Source organism: Corapipo altera, unplaced genomic scaffold, assembly GCF_003945725.1.
Source record: "Corapipo altera isolate COAL_440 unplaced genomic scaffold, ASM394572v1 2, whole genome shotgun sequence".
NCBI classification, from domain to species: domain Eukaryota; kingdom Metazoa; phylum Chordata; class Aves; order Passeriformes; family Pipridae; genus Corapipo; species Corapipo altera.
The window spans coordinates 3,513,318-3,536,902 of NW_020884890.1; the positions used below are offsets into that span (position 1 = coordinate 3,513,318).

The 23,585-nt window shown below is 35.6% G+C and overlaps 1 protein-coding gene across 1 annotated transcript in view; it reads right to left on the minus strand.

Moving 5' to 3' along the window:
* Positions 1-23,585, minus strand: part of EYS (eyes shut homolog) — an 853,574-nt gene that overhangs the window by 558,855 nt on the left and 271,134 nt on the right. The window contains exons 14-15 of the mRNA XM_027644956.1: positions 23,104-23,226; positions 11,217-11,321 (exon numbers count right to left, since the gene is read on the minus strand). Coding sequence (XP_027500757.1) covers positions 11,217-11,321; positions 23,104-23,226 — 228 coding nt within the window. The remainder of the gene's footprint in view (positions 1-11,216; positions 11,322-23,103; positions 23,227-23,585) is intronic.

The following is a 23,585-nucleotide window of genomic DNA, read 5'->3' on the forward strand; positions in this document are numbered from 1 at the left end:
AAATGTAAATTATCCGACATATTTACAAAGTAACAAATTGTCAGATTAAACCGAGTTCTTTAATGGTAACAAGCTGTTCTCTAACAGTTTGGTCACTAGTTATTGAACACCAGTGCTTTTCAGACAATAATCTTCATTCACCATTGAACTGTAACATTATGGATAACAACTTTTTTCAGTGTGTCACCCTCAAAATCTGAATACCTACAGCTCCATACAGAGGCACAAAATCTTTTAAAGCAATAAGTATTAATAGGATCTGTGAGATAGCTAGAGGTTACCAACACACATTCCAGTCATACCCTGTGTTGACTCTGTATGTAGAGTCTGTCAATACCATATTTTAAAGTACTGTGTTCAGATAGGTTTAATTTAATAAATTTAATCAACTTTTATTATTCATATAGGTAATATGACAGCAAGGCAGAATAGAGCAAAACCTCACTGATAAGCAATACAGTCCCACAGCACCCAAATGAGAAAAGCTGAGCAGGTCCATTGCTGCTGACCAGGTCTGCCACAGAACAGTGACGATCAGACATCCTGCAAGATAGGTCTGAGATGAAGCCTGGAAGTCAAAGTCATCAAGGCAAGTCAGATTGGCAGGACCCTGCTAGTACATTCCTGACATATGACAGGGAACTACATCACTTCTTACACAAGCAGAACTCCTGGACAAATATCTCCATGTAGAGATTTCTTTTTCCACAATACCAGTACATGGTTGAATCCTATTCAGCTTGAATTCTCTGGATATGTTTTTGCAAATTGCTACTTGGTTGCTCCCAGTTTATACGTATTTGTTTATGACTGCCAAAGAGGATTCATCTTTGCTCAGCTGAATCTTTTTTTTTTTTCCAGAACACTTCTAGAGGTTTTCCTGTTTCTTTCCCAGGTTGGTGCCATCTGCAAATTAAGCCACAATATTCCTAATTCAATAATTCAGGTCATTGACAAGGAATATTGATGAAGAGCATTAGTGGACCCAAAACACTTCCAGTGATGTTCTTTTCCACACTGAATGACTATCATCTTTTAGTACTTTTTTTCCAGTGAGTTACATGTTGTTCTGTGGTAGTTTCATTGAGACAGTGTTCCCTATGTTTCCTTATAAAAATGCTGATGAACTCAAGATATACATAACCTACTTCTTCCTTATCCCAAAGGTTTATTACCACGTAACAACAGAAATTACTTTTTGTTCCTGTTTAGAGAGGTCCCAAAATTTGGCAATACTATGATTCTATGATTATTCTTTTATTGCGTGGTCAGATCTTTCTTATAGACAGGGAAATATCAAGTTTTTTTGCTTCAGGTCATACAGAAAGAATGTTGAAAACTTCTTGGCATTGTATGTCAACCATTTTCTGTCTTTGTTAGGAAGCAGATTGATACTTTCAATTTTTTCTTCTAGAAACTTCTTTTAAAAGAAGTGACTGATCTTTCTGTAATTTTCTTTCTCTTCATTCTTCCCCTGTGTAGAATTTCTTTCTGACAGTGACAGCTAATATGTGCAGCATTTCTCTTTTAGCTACTTGACTTCAATGACCATTTCTACTGGTTTAGACAAGCTGGACCTTAAGCCATGCAATTTAATGGGATGATGTAGGAGGATTATTGGCTCTACAGTGTTTTTCTTTCAAAAAAAACCCCTTAAACGTAGGCAAAAGGCCACAACAGCCAAATACATCTTCCAATACTGTAAGAACAGTTTTGTCAGTTCCACTAAAAGATGGATTAGAACTAGAAAAAAAGGATTAAGGAAAAACAGAGGCATACTCTATACATCTTACAGAAACACACCAGAAGACTTACAGCTATTACAGTAGAAGTCTGATTACTGTACCACAGGAGGCAGCTTCAGAATCTCTATTATTTACACTAAGAAGACACAGAATGACTTTTTATTCTGACTGTGCTTGCTGGCTTAGAATGTGTCAGACTATTTTACCATTTTGTGGTATGATGCATTAGAACAGGACCTAATGCTGTTTGACAACCGCCTAATAATGTAGATGCAAAAGTAAAAAAAACCAAACAACAAAAACCTCATGAAATAATAGTGGTTTTCATTTTACCATGAAGATGCAAAGTGGTCAATGTTTGTTGCTTCTTTTGGGATGATGTTGCTTCTTTTGGGATAGAACACTACTTCCTGTAATTGATATGCAAAGCCTATGACATTTATAAATTCCGCTATAAATAATGAAAAAGTGAGAGTAAGAAATTGCTTAATATAGTTTTGATTTTTCCGTATAATTTTTTGGTTGCATCATCTTGTACATAGATCAGTCTAGTATGACATCACGTAATGAAACATAACTTCAGGATCTAAAAAAAGCAAAATTTCAGCATATAAGTAAAGCTAAGTTCCAGAGACATACTCCTCTTTTCCCTTTATAAAGGAGTGACTGCAGATGCTACTTTGATAACTTTTAAAAAATAAATATTTGAGATATTTGTTTCCAAAGAAGACAAAACCAGTTAGAATTGGGGTAAAAGCAATGCTGCTAGTAGGTCTGTAGGAAAAAACACAGACAAAAACCCGCAACAAAAGCAATGACAAAAATATAAACAGCAACAGCAATAATTAATATGAATTTCCTAACTTCTGAATTACACAAAATTTCAGTTTAACATCTCTGAAAAAAAAAAAAATCAGTGAAGATCCCAGTAAACTCAGCACAAGCAGTGAGCAGTGTTGCTATTCTTCCTCAGTCATATCTTGGAGAAATTGCCTGCCTTTCAGAATTCATGTGACAAGAATAAGGAGATAAGAGGATGAGTTGCCACCTGTAGTGTGATGTGATACTGGATCAAATAAAGAGCTGTTTAGTTTAATATTCTTATTTTAGAGATGAATTAATTTGTTACAGAAAGCAAGTTCAATGACTTTATTTAAAAGAGAAACCATTGTTTCTGAAGTGCATCATGAAGTTGGGCACGCATTTCCTCAGGAGTGTAAAAGTTTTTTAAGTAGAATTTAGGAAGAAAAATATTAAAATAAAAATAAACATACATTAACTTGCTGTTCATGCCATTCATGATATTAAATTGGTAAAATTTTGGGTTTAAACTATTTCTTAGAATTGATGATAAGCAACTTATTGGACACAAAGTACACAGCCATTCCTTGTTATTCATTGTATAATTTTTAGTCTGTCTTTTGTAAATTTGAAAGATGAGATCCAAGTATGATCCTTTGTTTCTTATTCCATTAGAACACCCTATGCTACCAGAAAAGCTGGGAAAAAAAAAAAAAAGATTTTTTCTAGTAACAGAGAAGTAAAGGGAAAAAAAAAATAAAAAAGTAGGTGATTAAAACCCATAAAGCAACAGTATAGACTTTGCTAAAGGTCTGGTAAAGCATTTCTCTTAGCCGACAATGTCAGGAATTTGATACAATGTTTTTACTCCTTACTAATGCAAATAGAGCCACAGAAATTAAAAACTGAACAAATGTTAATTATTTTTCAGTACATTGTAGGACCAGAAGATTAGTTTGAAAGTGAGTTGTCAAACAAGGAAGTTATTTTAGAGAAGAGTGGGATAGCATCAAGATGGAACAAATGTATAGATGAAGAATTAAATCAGTGTATGGAAATGTCAAAGGAAAAGAACAAATGTTATCCAAAATAAAGAATGTTAATATTCCCAAAAAATTGACAGTAGAATAAAGAGTGCTTCAGTTTTGTTCATATAAATACACTTCAGAATTTTATTTTATTTTTTTTTTTAAATCAGAGATTGTCAAAAACCTTTAGATCCTCTATTAGGAATTTGGATATATTTAGACACGTAATGGAAAAATCACTTATTAGTTACCTGCTTTCCAGAAATAGAAGTTTTGGACTAAACAATTGTTAAACATATAAACTGATCATATAAAAATTATGTTTAGTAGACACATCACTCTAATATTGGAAAAAGGCCGCAGTTTGACTATCACTTTAACTGCTTTACAAAAAGTATGATTTTAAGTATATTGACCAAAATTTTATGTGTCTGTAGCCGTTTTCTGGAACATGGTTTCTGAAAACAAATGTCATTTGCATTTCTAATATCATAAAAAGACAGAGAACCAGAGATTACATCAATGTAAATCTTATTAATTTCTTATTAAATTTGAATAGACTTATTCTATCATCAAGTGGTACTTAAAAATGGCAACATATTCCATTAAGAAAAATGTAGAGATGCCAAATATAAGAGGTAATAAATTAAAAGTTAGTCACAATTTGGGAACTAAATCCTTTATTAAAAGAGTATAACCTTGATGAATTGTGAAATACAGCTATGATGGTTTTATAACAGGTCTTTAAAAATGTTTAATATTGAGAGAAGAGATTATTCCTTTCCATCCTGTTATTGCCATTACAGTAGTTTTAGAAGTAATAGACTCAAGTTAAAAGCTGTCATAGAGATATTTCCTCATCTGGGGGATTTGTAATGGGTTATTACAGCATTTCTCAAGACATCACTGTTTTGTGTCTGCTTTTACTAACAGTAACTCAGTGTCTTATTATCCACTTTGAAATAAATAGTGGTTTTCTATCAGAAAAATGTCAATTTTTTAAGTCATCTGCTAGGGTTGAAGGATTGAATTGACATTGCAAATGAGCTATTAATCAAATGGTTTTTCCTCTGTATTTTTAGCCTCACAAATGACAACATTTTTTTTTTGAAAACAAAGAATGGAAGCCAGCAATGTTTTCTTGTTCTATTGCAGGAAAATTTCAGTTACTACTGGCATGAAACATCACACTGATAAAGATAAAAATACAGGAAGAAAATTAGAATTATAAAAAAGAAAGTAGCTTAGTAAAGCTACTACATCTAATAAGTTTGTATCCTTTCACAACAGTAAGAAATTTGCCATGTCCTTTCTTAACCACGTTTACTTTCTCTTTCTTCATCATAACCTGCCCTGTAGCAGACTTTTTCATGAACTTTGTAAACTATATTGCTCTTTTCATTTGCCCTTTCTTGCTTCCTATTTTCATATGATGCTTTTGGATTTCGTCTTTTTTCTTCTCCTACACTTTGTTACATGCTTATTTCCACTGCCTAATATATGTTAATGTATAATGAATGGCTTTCAATCTCATCATGTGAATTTTCTTCTTCCTTCTCCATTTGATTCTTTTCATTTGTAAAAACTGTAATTAAAAAGTATATGTATTTCGATAATTGTTTTTAATCATAGAATTTTGTTTTACTTCCTAATTTAGCAAAATTATATATATTCCAGTCTTTCAGTGCAGAAACTCACTAAATGTTTATTTGTGTAAGAGTAATATAATGAAATCTCACTGAAGTAGAAACTGGGGAGTTTTATTTTCTCTTCATACCTTTATGTCCACTTTTCAACAGATAATGAAGATTAGGTTTAGAAGTATAACTCTTGCTGTGTTCTGGGAACATTATGATCAAAAAGGTACAGTTGCCAGTGTATTACAGAATACGCAGTTGTGTATTATATCATAGTGCACACTTTGAATATGCAATGTCTGCACAATTACATGATCACTGGAGGAATGACCTAATGTGTACTTTTTTAGCAGCATTTTTATTCACATAAATCTCAAAGACTTTCATTTGCATGGAACATGTATATCAAGATTTACATTACAACTTAAAGCATGTATGTCAAAAAGCATTAGTCTAAAAGTATGACAATTACAAGCAAGGAAACTTAAAACTCCATTGCACTGTCATCTTTCTCTTCTACCAATGAAATTAGTAACAAAATTCTAATAACAAAAGTAAAGAAAGGAATGTATATCTTGAAATTTGATTTATATAGAGAATTGGAAAGGCAAAAGTGAGAAAACTGGTCGGACACGATAAGGACAATTTTGTGAGTTAAAAAAAAAAAAATTTAACATACACTAAGTGATGCAAAAGCAGTCACTCTCCACCTCCCACCAGTGCCCACATGGTCTCTGAGCAACAGCTGCATTACAAAAAATATCTCCAGGCTTTTATTGCTGGCTATAATGTATATGGGATAATGGGATATCTTTTTGGTCTATTGGGGTCAGTGATGTCCACTCCCAGCTTCTTGTCCACTCCAGCCTACTCACTGGAAGGGCAAAATGAGTAACAGAGATGGCCTCAATAATATACAAATGCCGCACAGTAACATTCCTGTGTTAGTAACACTGCTCCAGTCACAAATCTAAAACACAGCACTGTAAGAGCTTTTGTGAAGAAAATTAGTTCCATCTGAGCCAGACCCAGTACACAGACCCAATCAATTCTTTGTTTGGGAGGAATACCGATTAAAGACTCAGGATTTTTAGTATTTTCCAGACTTTGTCTTCTGATACTGCAAAGAGACTCTTTAATTATATTTCTCTCAATTCCAGATAATGAATAATAGTGGGTCATTTTTTCCCTTAATGAAACAGCGACAAAGAAATTAGATACTGAAGGTAAATGTAGACAACTTTTTTCACATTTGTAGGATCCAAGCCTACCAATGGGCAGTGTTCTTAGTAGAAAGGGTAGGTTTCATATTTGCTTTCTAGATTCTGCTCTAGGTGCTCAAATAGAGCATTTTTTGCTTAGTCTTGATGTCATTTTCCCTCTGTCATTCTCTTAGAATGAGGCTAGGAGGACTGATCAGTAGTACTCTGTTGCATTATCACATGTAATTTCTTTTTGATGTCTTTGCTGACACTTTCACAACATTCTAGTAACCATCCTCCTATAGTCATGTATAAATTTCGTGAAGACATAATATTGTTTTTAATATGTTATTTCATACATTTTAGGAAAATAAACTAAATGTCACCTTTTCCTGTACTAGGCTTAAATAGTGTGCTGTAAATGTTACTGGAGAGGAGAGAGGAAAGACAGGTTTACCACTGTGTTGCAGTGTGAAAAGAAAAAGAATGACCTTGGAAGATTATTTTTTCTACTTCCTTATGTTAAAAATATTTTAGAATATTTTTGATTTTTTTTTTTATAAAAGGGAGCGTTCAACTTGTGCCAATTTTAGAATTGTTGCCTTTTTTTGCTAGGTCTTCTATGACTAAACTGTTACACATAATGCAACAAACAGATAAAGTTTAACTAATTTTGTAAAGGATTCAATGAAAAAGTGAAGTAAACAATCAGATCCTCAATGGTAGCAAATGATTGGACATGTTTAGGAAGATTGCTGTCAGAAAAATATCTAAATATACCAATAATCTCAAAAACACAGAAGAATTACTAGAGTTACTAAAAATATATTTAACATTTCATGAATATCAGAGAAATAATGATGCTATGGATGAACTATAAGTGTAAGGAGAACTCCCAGGAAGGACCCCTAATGATTTTTCATGTCATTCACTGCTTCCAGATACTGCTTCTTCAGGAGTCAGTTAAGTGGCAGGTCCTGGGGATGCAGCTGTATAACCTCTGCCTCTCCAGCATCTCTGACTTTAAGTGGCCTCAGCCCTCATCCTGGATGAAGAGTCAACACTGATACCTCATGGATGTGACTGCCCACAGAAGTTTCAGTATTAAGACTTTGAAAAAGAGCTAACATGACATGAACGTATTGACTTTTATTTCCCTAAAATATTGATTCCACTAAGTGCTGCTACAATCAGTTCCGCACTCTTTTGCTATATGAATACTCAAAGTATCTTCTATGTTAGTTTGCTGAACAAACTTTCTACAACTGATGAGATGGACTTGTTTAGAAAGAATGCTATTCTAGTACAAGTTAGGATGTCAGGTATAAGAAAAACATATGACTTATAAATTGTATAAGTGAATTGTGACTTGGAGCAAGAAATTGATAATTGGAATTTTAAACTAGGCATCAGGCAATCTTTTTGGCAAGTGGAGCAGCATGTAAAAAATGCTACACTTTCTTACCAAGCAACTTTGAAATCAAACAAAAAAAATCATTACAATGTTTATATTGAGTATGATTGTGCAGTGGCAGCATGAAGAACTGAATGATTTTGTAAGCATTTCCCATCTGTAATCTTGATTATTCCCTTTAATTTTTGAGTCACAGCATGAACACTTTTTGTAAGGTCTCTTCCTGGATTAAAAACTTTATGTATAAGTGTCTACTTCATAATAAGGGTTGCCAGAAAGGTTTGAAAGAAAGTACAGTCTTATTTCATGGTACAGTAAACTTTAATAACAACACCACCTTCCAAAAAAGGAAGAATTTGATTTACAATTTTTCTGTGTGTGAGTTTACTCTTAATCAGAAGCACTGCTCCTTTGATTCAGTGTATCAAGTTGAAGGAAAATTGATTTTAGGTTGAATCCATCAATCCAAGCATCTCAACTGATAGGATTTTCTGCTTCAAAATCAGTCTACTTTAGCAATCATGCTAATCATCCACTAATCCCACTGAAAAGAAAAATATTTATGTATTCAGTTAGGTGTAGCAGGGATAATACATCACTGAGGAACAAACAGGGATGGGAAAGAAGCTGTGTAGTAGATGTAATGTTTTGTAAAAGACAAAAATTATGCATCCAGCCTAGAACTGTTTAAGAGCAGAAAAAGAGAGGTAGTCCAGTCTCTCACAGGAGGGGGACAGTATGCAAATAAGTTTGTGGGCTATGGCCTCCTTCCAGCCTTGTCTACTTCACCTTAAACCTGAGATGACTAGACAATAGTACCACCACCTTTATCTTATCTCAAGTTCCTGTCAGGAGGCTTAACTCACAGTTCAAAGCCCTGAAATCCAGGAGGTATGTTCAGCTGGGGACTGGGCTTTGGTGATCTTCATGTTTAATCCGTAAACCATTTCAGTCTCTTACAACTTCTCATCCATCCACAGACAGAGCTCCTGGCACTCCAGCTGGTCATTGACAGAGAGGGTAAACACTGCCTCTTCATCTGCTGTGTCTATCCTTCCTAAAGAGCCTGTATCCTTCCATTCCAACACTCCGGTCATAGGATTCATTCCACCACGTCTCTGTGATGGCAATAATACCATAACCATGCAGGCATGCACACATCTCCAGCTCCTCTTGTATATTCCCCACGCTGCATGTGTTTGCATAGAGGCATCTAAGCTGGGTTCCTAACAAAGCTTACTTACTGTTTGGAATCCCTTTGTACTGCCCTTCAGGTGTTCTACTGCCTTCCTGTAATCCCTAAATACTGTCTAAATAATGAATTTTCATCCTTTATTTTGTAGATGGGTTAATTCTTCACAAAGATTGTATCTAACAAGTGTTCAAAAATATTAATAGAAAATGTTTGTAGTCTGAGATTTCATATGTGCACTTCTTATAGCCTTTCATGAATAAGATCTCACTTTTTAAGTAAAACAGACAGATGTTTTCATACTTTTTGTGTTTGTGATTTCAGCAGGCAAAATATGTAGACAAAATGAGATGTGACACTTGTTTTATCCACAATGGAAAGACTAATGAAATACAGTCACAGCATTTGTAACCGAAAAAGTAAAACTAACCTATTACAACAGGTAAGAATTCGATCTTAAAATTTAGCCAAAGTAATTAATAATAATAAAAAATCCCTTTCATATTTTGCATCCTGAACATCTATTGTGAGATTCTCAGGTCTTAAAAAAGTTGTATGCATATATACATGTATGTATATTACACATATACACGCACTTCTATATATAATAATATCTATAAGTATTTATGAATATATTCAATGTATTTTCATGTTCATACGCTATTATTTAGTGGCAGTGATGGCTGTGAGTTTCTGTGTTTCACACATCAATAACTGTCAAGTTATTTGTACCTTAGGCTTGAAATAGCTTGTATACATTTTAAAATCTCTTGCAAAAAAACACGTATAGCTCTTATAGGGACATAATTATAAACCACTTCTTTTTATTATCCATTTGAAGTAAATATTTCTGTCTAAATAAAAGTTTGATCACTGTGCTTTTACATTGCTAACTTGACATTATAGAACAAGGTTTAATGCAATGCAATGCTTACATGACCTAAGAGATTTAAAAAACTGCAACTGAAAAAGTACTATCATGTTTTGCTTGCTGTTTTCCATTCAACTCATAACCAGTTGATCCACAATAAAGAAAGCGGGGGGTGGGAATCAATAATTAATCATACTATACAAGTATCATATATTTAAATTTGAAGCTGCCAGAAGTTTCCCAGATGTCTGATGGAGACAATGTCAGCAAGGTCCATGATGGACCCACTGCTGGCCAAGGTCGAGCTCATCAGGAACAGTGGTAGCACCTCTGGGATAACAAAGTTAAGATGGGGTAAAAAAACCCAACTAAGAAGTTGCAGCCAGGCAACAACATAAGAATATGTGAGAGAAACAGCTCTTTAGATACCAAAGTAGGAGGACAAGGAGAGAGCGGAGGTGCTGCAGGGCAGAGATTCTCCTACAGCCCATGGAGGTCCACGGAGAAGCAGAGATCCCCTTGCAGCCCATGGAGGACCCCATGACAAAGCAGGTGGATGCCCAAGGAGGCTGTGACCGCATGGGAAGCCTGAAGTAGGTGAGGCTTCCAGCAGGATCTGTGGCCCCAAGGAGACAGGAGCCCATGCTGGAGCAGGTTACCTGGTAGGGTTTGTGACCCTGGGGGGGAACCCATGTTGGAGTAGTTTGTCAAGAACTGCAGCGCATGTGAAGGGCTCACATTGGAGAACTGTCTCATGTGGGAGTGATCCCAAACTGGAGCAGGGGAAGAGTGTGAGGAGTCCTCCCACTGAGGAAGAAGGAGTGGCAGAAACAATGTGTGATAAACTGACTGCACCCAGCTTCCAGCCAGGGTCAATCCACCACAGCAAACCTTACGAAAAATACTGTATAACTTGTCCACAATTTTTTTTTTGAAATTTTAAAAATAACTTTTGCTAGTAGAAAATATGGAAACAAAGTCATGATACCTCCATGGTAGGAAGAAAATTAACTTTTGCAAATATTTATAAATTCAGAATTGCTCAAAAGTTATGGGATGAATACCACTGACAGAGTTCTTTGATTTCTAAGGCTCTCTGTTCCTCAGTTTGGAAGCCAGGACTTCTGGTACACAGTTTATATTCTGGAAACAAATTCTGCTGACACCATCTGAATAGCAATTGTAGTATATGCTTAAAGCATAACTGCTCAGTCCTCTCTTTTCAAGCAAAATAAATTACTACTTAGTTGTATTCTTATGAAAAACTCTATTTCTTTCTTGAATACCACAGTACATTTCTCAAATAAATATCATATGACTTCTTACCTGGCAAACAGCTACAGTAAAATTCACCAATCAAATCATGGCAATGGCCTCCGTTTTTGCAGGGCTTGAGCGAACATTCATCAATATCTGTGGAACAGTTTTTGTCTGACAGAAAAGAAAATTAAACATTAAAACTATAAATCATGCTGAGAAAGCAGAAAAGCTACTTCACAGTGCAAGTGACAACTGCATAATTTAAATTTTCCAAGTTGGAAACACTATTTTATTTCTGCTTGACGGGCCTAAAAGTAGAGATATTCATAGATCATAGCTGATAGTTAATGAATTAAATATTTTAAAAGAATAAGTATGAACAGCATTTGCAAATACATTCTTTGTGTATTCTAGCACTGCCTCTCAACACCATAATTACTAGGGTTACATGCCACATTTAAAAAACTGTTTAAGAGATTTAATAACCTCAGTAACAATAATAAGAAAAAATATTTCTCAAGGTTGCTTCCATGTTTAGATGAATGAAACCATTTATCAAATCCAAAATGAAAATCACAATTTACTCAGCTGTTTCTTCATATTTCTGCTTTAAAAGAGATTTAATAAAGCTGTAATTCAAATTAATTCAAATGTGAAACAACAAAAATATAGGAGAACATAAAGAAGACAGAGAGGGATATCTAGAAGACAATAATATAGGTGTCTTATAAAAACAATTAACTCATTGGGTATACCAAAAAAAATCCAGTCCCTCATCTCTCTATTGTCCATTAATTTAGAACTTGTGGGTTTTTCTATTGTTTCGGTTCGGTTTTGTTTTTAATATTTTAAATAAATAAAAGAAATAGCAGAATCCTTAAGTACACAGGACTTGAACTGATAGCGTATTTAACTACAAATCCATAATTTTTGAAAGGAATCATTAATCAGAAATTCAAGGATATTTGAATGTGTTACTGTCAATTTTTTTCATGCAATGGTGGAAAAGGTGACTACAAACAGACATTTTCTGGGATCTGATTCAAAGTAGAAGGCAGAAGTACTCTCTGACTATGAAGAAAGAAATATGAAGAACTTGGGTGAGAGCTATCCATGAAAAGGGAGAGGAGAGGAGGGTGATTTTCAAAGAAGTCTACTTCCAATTTAGTTCCACTAAATTTTTTTTTCAGCAATCTGGATGGTAGACAGCAAAGTAAGCTTACTGATGGCAAGACAAAAAGATTAGAAGTATTTATAAATAGATTGTGTTTGAAATAATAAATGTAATAAGTAAGAATAAGTAGAAGATACCATACAGAAAGTCACAAGTTAAGTAGGAACAAACCCCAGAATTTTGTTTCAAATTAAATTGTATGCTGGCATATATAAAAAGGAACATATCCAGTTAGAATCATAAAGTAATCCTTCCATTCTTATCTAGCTGGAGTAAAACTGCATTTGGAGTGTTTTGCATTGTGCAGTGACTTGCACTCAAGAAAAATGTGGACTAAGTGATGGTCCATGTGAGCATGACAGGCATGACAAAGAGTTTAAAGGCATCATTTCTTAGGATGAACAAAATGAATGAGGCTGTGAAGCCTAAATAAGGAAAATTTAAATAGAAATTTGATGACAATCATAAAATAAGAAAGTACTTTTGCAAAAGTCATCTGTTCTCTGTGTTAGCAGCAGACAGGGTAAGAAGTAATGCATTTAAACTGCAGTGAAAGATTAGACAATAAGGAACTCCTCCTAATGGTTAGTATAATATCACATTGGAAAGGTCGCCTGAGGAAAATAAGGAATGTGTTAGACTTCTTTGAGAAGATACATAGGTGGGTAACAACATAGTATATTATATGTTTTCTGCTGGGATAAGCATGGAATAGATTAAAGCTAGTGTTTCATTCTAGTGTTGTGATTATATCATTTACAAGGCATACACACTGTTGACAACACAGAAGAATGTCCAGAGAATTATGTTTGTGTAATGAGTTGGATTATCTGGAAACTTTCTTTGCCTTATGGTAAAGATCTAAGTTACTTGGTGTGTAACAACTGAGCTCTGACTTTGGAACCTAGTGCTTCTATCCAAACTTGTGTCTCCATTCTACTTCTCTATCAAAACACGTTTCTGCATTAGTCATATGGATAGAATAGTCATAGATGTGAATCTAGGCATGCAGTAGGCAAGAGAAACAGAGGATGAAAGTACTAACTCTAGCAGGTAGAGACAAAAATGTTCTTCGTGCACACCATAAGTGCACATGGTTAAAATTACATAAGGATAAATGGAAAGTCCTGCTCTTACAAAGAAAACAGTACAGCTTTTGGCACATTCAATCTGAATTCACCCCTCAAGTCCCTCTAATGAAAAAAACATAATGAGACAGATGACCCACTTCATACTTCCCGTAGTCTCTTGTCCTGTAGGTAAATGTGAAAACCCCTTACTCTATTAGTTCAACACTGACTTTTAAATAGGCTCTTCATTTCCACTCTCACTTCCTTTCCTTATCTCCCTTCCACAGGAGAGGAAGCCTATGCACCAACTGAAATCTTGTGATAACTTTTGTTTAGCTGAACAGTACATTTTTTAATGTACTGCAGGTCACTTCTGGTCACTTGCAGTTGCCAGATACAAGCACAGAAAAAAATGTGCAGGTTATAGCTACTGAACTGCAGCTGAACTCCATGTGAGGAAACAAAAAAAGTGATCTGAAAAGGACTACTGAAGATCTCAGCATATGAGCCTCACTGCAGTGCTGTGAGAAAAAAATAATTCTCAGATGTATTTAAATAAAACAAAAAAGAAATATTGATGTGTAAAGTACCTCTGCATAAAACATTGATTACAATGTTCCATATTTTAAAAAAAAGTGGGAAGCATGCAGGAAAAGCTACACAATTTATTCAACAACTGAAGAAAGCATGCTATCGGCAAAGGCTTAAAGAGCTCCATCTGTTTCATTTAGAAGAAACAAAAACAAGAAGTGACTTGATTACAGTGTGTAAATATCTTTACAAAGAGAAAATACTTGGGTAGCAAGAGGATTTTTCATTTCATGTAGAAAAGGTAATGAGATGCAATAGCTCGAAGTTGAAGACAAAACTTTAAATAAAATATTTAATATAAACTTCTAAATCTAATGGTAATCAGTACTAGAATAAAATACCAGTGAAATTCTGGTTGCTTCTCATGCATGCAAATAAGGATTGAACGTTTTTGGATTCAATTGTGCTTTAATCAGAACTAAGTAATTAGGGTCAGTACAAGGTAGTTAATGGTCAACATTAACTGCCTTCTGGTATCCAGACATAATGTAAAGCACCCATGGATTGTTAGAAGACTTGCAGAATAAATATGCTCATCCTGTAGCCTTCTATGTGTCTTTCCAGGGAAAACATCAAGAGAATTCTGTGAGCCAGATACAATCCTGTGACAGCCACCCTGAGGCAGCTGGGCTCTGTAGAATCGTCATCAAGTGATATGTGTATGTCCTGTTCTTGGAGGTTCATAAGGTTACCTGTATGACTGGGTGTAAGTTGCTGCTCTACTGCTACCAGAGCAAATAACCTATTCAATTCCACTTTTTGCCTGGCTATAAAAGTGACAAGGGAAAAAAAATTCTTCTTATAAAAGTTGTATAAACATCTTCAAAAACATCACTCTGGATTCAACACATTTTCCCTCCTACCTCAAGACTCCTCAGATCTGGGCAAGCAGATTGATCTGGGCAATTTACTATTTAAGTGAAGAGAGTCAAGCAGTGGTGTAATGTCCCCACTATCACCACCGCAGCCCTGAAGCCCAGTACATATGACTATCGATGGAATGGAACGGACAGATGCTCTTACATCAATGTGATCAGGCAAAATGTCCTCTTTATTAGAAGAAAGACAAAATATATAGTGGTAATGGCGCTTGGTTCTTGTTCACACTACACTGGTTACATAAGGAAAACATACTCTGCTGTCCACTGTTAATTGGACCACAACAGGTGGTCATAGAAGATGAGAAAACTTTATTCACTTGCCAAAACTCCTCCTTGGCATCTGGCATGAATCCACCTTTGTTCTAACTTCAGGTCCTGTAGCCATCTTAATGGCGCAGTATTTTTTATTGTCTGCACTCAGTTATGCCAAGGTGAAACACACAGAAATGCAAGGGAAATTGTTCACACAATTTTTATCTTGTAACATATGACATTGCCATTGCTAGAATCGAGCCACAACTTAGTTGTCAAGGTAACAGCAGAGGCCTCAGGACTTGTCTAGTGGCCAGCTGGATCTTAGATCCACAGAATCATAGAATGATTTGGGTTGGAAATGATCTTACCGACCATCTAGTTCCAACCCCCCTGCCATGGGCAGGGAAGCCTTCCACTAGACCAGGTTACTCAAGACCCCATCCAACCTAGTCTTGAACACTGCCAGGGATGGGGCATCCACAACTTCTCTGGGCAACCTGTTCCAGTGCCTCCAATGCCTCCAGTTATCCTTATAGTAAACAATTTCTTTCATAGTAAAGAATTTCTTCTGTATCTTGCTTCATTTGTTTTAGTCTTCCTTAATTTTATGAATTGTGTTGTTATAGTTATTCTTAATAAGACATAGACAGGAAAAAACAGTATTTGTACTGTATAGAATGAACTAATTATGACCCTAAAGGCTGCTGCATGAAAGAGTATAAGGCAGAGAGTGGAGGCCTTTAAAGTGTGTTTGTAAGAAGGTACAAGGCTATTGATTGTTCACATATGGCCAGTAATTGGTAGTGAAGCAAAAGTAGGACCTAGGAAAAACAGTTTTAGAGATAAAAAAATGGGCAAACAACAAATGACTAACATATGTAAAATGCCCCAAATAGAAAGAAAAATCAGTAGTTCTAGGTAGTTGCAGAACTGAGAAAGATAAATGTATGGAAAAGAAAAAGAAAGAAAAAACAAATATGACAAAGAGAAAGGTGAAAGAGTGAAGAACAAACAAAAGTCAACAGGTTACTAAAGAGGACACCAAATAAGGCTCCTATTTAGTGCAGTCATACTAAAACTGATAGCATCATACCTTTTATAGTATGGTTCAGTCAAAGCAAGGGATGCCCAAAGATGATTGTTTCACTGGCTAAAAACAAAACCCAATATATTTTGGGAAATATAATTTAGTATCAAAACCTCAGATATAATGCTAGTTGGTATTGCAAAAGCAGTGTTGAACAACAGACTTTCTAACATCAATGATTTGGTAGGTTTTTTGCAGAAGAGGAACTGTGTACTATAAAGAAAACTCCCTAAATAAACCTATTCTTTCATAAGATGCCACTTCCATTTCTCAAATTCGTTAACAGAATATCTGGGAGAGACAGAAAATGTGCACTGGGGAAGTAACCTGGAGGCATATTTTCTTATGTCAGAATGTGATGGTTTCACTCCAGGCCTTCCTGGAGACCAGCTTGTAACCAGGAAGGAGCTAGGAAGGTGATCACGGAAGTATTCCATGCTATTCCTTTACGTAACTTGAGGTATAAATAAAGCCAGCAGGAGGGACCTTGTGCTCTTCCTTTCCGGTGAGATTCAAGAATGGTGGGTCCCTGTCTCGGTCTGGCTTATCTAGAGCTGAGGCCTGCAGTGACTGCTGTTATCTGCCATGCGTGTGGGGAGAGTGCTGGGCCGTGTCCAGCCATCCTGCTTCTCTCAAGGTGGTAGCAGAGGATGGTTTCAATCCATCGACCTCTGGATTATGGGCCCAGAAAATTTAGTCCTAAATTACTTGAGGTAGTTATAATAGAAATCTTGATTAAAATTATGTCCTGATATCCACATGTTACTTTTACAGGTGCACTCGTATGTAAAAAAGAAAAAACTACACTCATTGTGCTAGCATATTACTGTTCATTGCTGGATGTCATCCATGACCTTAACGTGGAAAAAATACAGAGTTAAGGAAAAATATGGTTGATTTCTCACAGTAACCCAGAAAGACTAAGAATTTCATCCCTGTTTTCCAGAGACTTCTGTGTGTGTTTTAATCACTGTATGAGCTTTTCTAGACATTATTGTTTTTCTTTTTTTTATGTGATGAAATCCTCCTAGCAACTGACAAAATTTTTTAAATTGAAAATCAAACCTGTTCATATAAGATGATTATATTACAATTTATCTAAAATTAATTGAACACATAGTCACACCCAGAAAAATATTAATGGATGTTCTACGTACATTATATTATGCATGACAGCTGGCATCACTATTGAAAAAAACCGCACTATATCTAAAATAAAGGGGATAAACTAAAATACAAAAATAATCTAATAACATCTTCAGTAGAGAAAAGATAAAGTAAATTCCATGCAAACTAATTAAAGTTTTGATTAAAGAATTAACTTATCTTTTGTCAGATGGTTCCAACTCTTACTATTCACCTTTGAATTTAAACCAATCACGCTTAGTATTTGAAGGCAGAAAATTGTTGGAGAAACGTGCCATTTAATTTCTAACAGAAAAAAAAAGAAACTGCTTATATTTTAAGTGACTGGAAAAAACAATTAATTTGTTTTTCTTTCATGCAATTCAATAACTGTTATGTATTATTTTATCGGTTTCTTTATGCAATGTAATTCACAGCATGACAGTACTTAAACAGAGTTTTCTGCACTCTACTGATCTTTTTTTTTCCCTTTCAAGTGTTGAATTCCTTCCAAGGAAAGCAGGTACTCTTACACATGAGATGACAATAAATAGTCTCTAATAACCCAGAAGTGCATAGTGAATACGTTTATTTCCATGTATGCATAAATACTGTTTATTTTCCAGCAAGTTAAGTTTGCACACCCAGCTGCAGGAAGCCTGCCCTTGGCAGTGTTTGTGGCAACCAGCATCCCATCTGCAGTGTTCCAGATGAGCAGGGGAAAGGTAATCAGCCCTTCATTCTTGTGCCACCGTGGTCCACTATCACTCAGAGCTCTGCTGGCCAGGAGCCAGGGAAACATCCCTCTCTCTTCAGTCTTCAGTTTCCAGGTTTTGGTTTGGTTTGAAAAACCTTACTGCCTTGACTGGAGATCAGACACAGGCATGCTGTTTAAATGAATTTCCTCATTAGGTGACACTGGAGAAAAGAAGACCTGGCTTTTGGGCTGCTTCTCTATGAGCCATAAGGGCCAACTGATGTGGAACAGTAATCTGATAAATGAGATGCGAACAAGACTGAGTTCCTATGACTGACTCTAAAGACGAGTGAGCAATAATAGATCACAGACTCACATAATAATAGAAACATTTAGGTTGGAATAGACTTCCAAAATCATCAAGTCCATCTTTTGACCAATCACCACCATGTCAAGAAGTGCTGTGTCCAGTTGTTTCTTGAACTCCTCCGGGGATGGTGACTCCACCACCTCACTGGCAACCTGTTCTAATACTTGACAACCCTTGGCATGAAGAAAATCTTCCTGATGTCGAACCTGAACCTGCCTGGTGCATCTTGAGGCTGTGTACTTTCATCCTGTCACTAGTTGCCTGGGAGAAGAGGCCAACCCCCACCTTGCTACAACCTTCCTTTGGGTAGAGGTAGATTTCTCAGCCCAGTTTTTTCCTTTGATTGTTGAGGACAGGACTAGATATGATTCATACGGAATGGAGAATGGACCAAGCCAATAATTTTAAACTGTGCAGTTGTCCTGATATTAACTAAAACTATATGTGTTAGGCAGAAGTTGCCTAAAATAGAATAGCTTTTGCAGGCTTACTGAAAACAAAGATTCTTTTCCATAGGAAAAGAATGGACAGGAAAAGATTTTCAAAGGTACAAAGAAAGGTATCCCTTTTTGTCTTATCACTGAATGAATTGAGCTGGAAGACACTGCACATCCTTTTATAATTTTGGTTTTTGAATGTTCAGTGTTGCACTGACCACTTGTTTAGCCACAATAGCTACACAAAATTCCAAAAGCTCAATAGTATGAGACATCTTAATGAAACTACATAGATCAGAAAGTAGATTAAAAGTCTTTCAAATTTATTTAAACTGTTGTATAAAGCCTAAAGACTTATTTAAGTCAACATGTGACTGATGGTAGAATCTGACTGTTGATTCATACTGTTTCATTATAATAGTAAGCAGGTAAACCTAAAGCAAGGATGATTTTGCACGTAGATAATTCATATGGACAATGATATAAGTGAAGAAGTCAGATTAAGAATCTCATGCATAAAAACTACAACAAACTTCAGTGCTAAGTGCTAAGGTAAAAATCACTTTGGAAGCACATTTTTTTTCTATGCAGTATGCACTGATGTCACCTTACTAGCATAGGGATCACTCAGACACATAGGCACACTATTGAAATCTGTTTAATTAATAATCTCTTCTAAAATTTAAAATGGATAAAGGCTTTACAATTAACAAAATATAATCCCATCATTTATTTAAGATTAAAAACCCATGTCTTCTCCTCCCAGAACAATGACTTACAAAATTCTTTCAACCCAGTGTCTTTCATTACCAGAGAAAATCCACTCAAATAAAGAAAGCGGTCAGTAACCAACACCTCATAAAATTGCCTTCTCCTGCTGTATCATTCATGAATTCAATACCATCCCACCTGACTGATGGTTTGCTTCAAGGTATCTTACTACTTCAGGGACTAAAGGTGTTCTATTGTTTAATATTAAAATTCCTTACTTCACCTGTTTTCAGGTTTGGTTAATGCCCAGAATTAACTAATCTGGATATGCTGAGCAAGTCTTTTTCTAATTTTTGAGGCTAGTCAGGTTTACAGACCTGGACTGTCTTTACCTATCTCAACTGCCAGAGGTTCTCAAAACCCCTCTAATTAGCAAAATTGAACAAACCATTGTGAGGGAGGAGGTCGCAGTGCTGACATCTCTCCATTTGTCTAGTAGCTCTTTACTGTGGGATAATTACTGTGATCCTGCGTATGCAGATTCCCACGAGAGGGCACTTGAGAGCAAGTTTTGATTGAAGAGAGAAAGTATTTTCCTCTTTTTTTCTCAGGAGCTGCTTTTCTGTGTCTGCTTTTTTTTTCTCAGGAGCTGCTTTTCTCTATCTTGCAAAGAGTAAAGGAAATGCCATGCAGCAGGTTGCAAAGGCTTCCAGTACTCCAATGCTCATTCTTCTAACAACAAAAAAATGCTCTTGGAAGCAGAAGCTGCAAGAAGACTCCATGGTCCTCTCAGGACTCTCTCAGCTGTTTTGGGTGTTCCTGCTCTGCTGGCTTTCCTTCAGCAGGAGAGTTTCTCTCTCCACCCAGCCCTTCTCCCGGCCACACACACAGCATTGCCTCTTTCCAGCTCTGTTCCCAGGGAAGGACCAAGCTCCGCTACCTGCGGCGCACCACAGCCAAGGCCATTCAAACAGGCAACTGTCTCCCTCCTGTCCAAAGCTGCCCTTCCAGCAGAGCTGTAGTGCACAAGGCATGTGACACCAAATAGGATTGATGCCGCTAGGCACAGAGCTAGTAAACAGCAAAAGAAACAACCAACTAGACCAATTTATGTCCAACCAGTTCAGATGTTAAAGGTTAACTTTATTTGGAAATGAGTTTTAACATGCTAGGAAAGCAAAAATGTGTTTAAAAGAAATAGAGAAGTAAAAATCAGTCGTGTACATTTACTTGACGTTTTCAAATTTCATTTCCTTGATCAAGTTTCATCAGAAGAATATAAGGTGTGATTGACAGTAGACCTGTTGGTGAACTTTCTAACTTGTTCCTCCATGTAATCAGAGCTAACTGTTCTAATGAGCTAACTGTGCTGTTAATGACACTTCTCTACCTTGCTTAAATATAAGAGGATAAACAAACAGTTGCTATGTATACACTGTGTTTCCTTTTGCCCTTAACAAGCTGAGTATATCACTGCTACTATGGCAATAGCCTCTTGCACCATTTATACCATTCTCGGACCACTGTTTGCTTTTCTTAGAAGGTAGGAGCTCAAATATGCAGTATTTTGCATTGAAGAATCTTTCTAGGGACACTGAAGCAGATCCTGGAAGATTTGGAGAGAGCAGACCTAATGAGATCCACAATGACTGACTGCGAATTAATTATACGAACAGCATGAGCACAGATGAAAATATTCAGTGTAATCAGGAGGGTCCTTGCTCCTACTTCTAATTCCAGTCAGTAGAGTGTTGGATTTGCTTTCTTGTGGGAGCTGTCCTATCTCACAAACAACAAAAAAAAGCTAATATGAAGTGAGATCAACAGCATATTTTTGATGAGAAGTCTCTCACACAGGAAAGGTAGGAGAAAATAGAGCTGTTTCACAATGGCACATTATGCAGTCATGTGACCTTCTGTGACTTCAATATAAGCCTTAAGGTATCCATTAAAGTCTACTTATAACTTACTGGTAACTGTTTTTACCATTGATAGATCCTGAATCCCTTTTGTCTTGGAATTAACAGATATGTCATTGACTATCTGTTTGCATCAGTATGAATTTAGGATTAGAGTTTGTCCTAAGGAAAACATACTCTGTCCTAGGCTGTCTTGGTGACACACACACATTAGTTTATAGTTCTGACTCTGTAATGTGGATTCTATCATATCCCAAAGTAGTGTAGCTGTATTTTCAAAGGAACAACTTTTCTTACACATCCTTGTTCAAACTGATTGTTAGCAACTTACTACAGAAAAGCTAGACATTTTCCATTTTGATTCTAGCAGTATAGCACAAAGTTTTCAAAGCTCCTTCTTTTAAAATTATTGCATTAAAACTTCTTCTCTTGTATAAACAAATACTTTGCAATCCCCTGTGTTATTTTCAAAAGTGATATGAAATAGACATATACTATGCAAACTCGTGACAGCAAAGAGAGTTATCAAAGTAAAAAGGAGAATAAGATCTTGTAGGAAATAGGCCACATCTCAGTTTTGTAATGCTGAATAATATTAGAATATGTTTGCATGAATCAAGAAAACTCACAGATGTCTGTGGAAATTGCAACTATTATTACTTTCACAGTAAATCTCTGTGTGTCATCTTACATTCCTTATGTTCCATCTTCCTATTTTTAACTATTGACAAAATATGTGTGAAGTGCTCCTAAACTGTCACTGGTGTTACTATCAACCTGAATGCTCTACTTCTAACCTAATTTTGCCTCCTCATACTTCATTGATTTTTTAACTTTTCTAAGTAATAGATCCCTTTCAATTTTTTTTTTCTTTCCTCTCCAAAGATTTTGAACTCTTGTACATATCTGTTTAACTTTTTATTAGAACACCTACTAACCATGTATGATTTCTTAGACTGCCACTACTTCTCTTACTGTTATCACTTATGATTAATGATGCTCCATTTGCCTCCCTGAAATCAGCAGTTAAAGTCAAGGTGTTCCAGCCTCCAACATAGTTGTTAAAATGGTATATTTTTTGAGACAGTTTTATTGATTTCCCCATGATCCTGTTAGCTGCTTCTGGCAGAAAGTAAGGCCATGAAGACTATTCCTGATGCAAGAGATATTTTCTTAAACTTGTTAGACACATAAATAATTGTGCAATTTACAAGCTATTTATCACAAGGATCTGATGGCATCTTCCTTGAAGAGAACAAAGTGTCCTCCTACTAAAACTGTGTTCATTTTTTCATCTCAGTCAAGTATATCTCAGATAAGAACTTCTGAAGAAAAATAGCATCAGCTATAGCTACCTGCTCACCTATGTTTCATAGACTGGGTGTTTTTTGAACACTTTGTTTTCTAGGCAAAATACAGTTTTGCCTTCCATTAACTAATCAAATAGCAAACATACACTGCTTTCATTTTTTACCATATTGGGAGGGAAATTAAAGCAGATTATCAATCACACAGAAAACGGAGTTGAGTTTTTATTCAGTAATGCTAAAACACTGAACAAAATGCAATTAATTTCAGAAAAGAAAATAAATAGATTAGCTATTTAATATCTTTCTGAGGTTAAAATAAATCTTACCAGTGAATCCTGGAGGACAAGCACATATGTAGTCTGCAACTAGGTCTAAACAAGTTGAATTGCTTTTACAGAAGCCAAAAGTGCACTCATCAAAGTTGATTTCACAGTTCAGACCTTCAAATCCTTGGTTTGAAAAAAAAAGCAGAAAAGAGCTTTAGATTATTCAGATATATTTGTGCCTTATTTTTCTAAAGCATGTCTTTGGGTTCCTTGTTTTCAGTTTACTCTTGTAAAAAATAATCTTGAAGTTTTATGGCAAGATCATTCTAAAAGCTTTTTCTGCTCTGTCATGAATAGAAAAATGCATTTGTCCACCAAATATACTTTAAAAGGAGCTAATAAATGAAAATTATTAAAAAATTTAGGATTTTGAACTTATTTTGAACTTTTATTTTAGCAGAGACTCAAGAATTTATGTATCTGTTGCCATTTTGAGAACATTGCAGATTAAGTGATGCCGGGATTTGGACATCTGTTCCCAA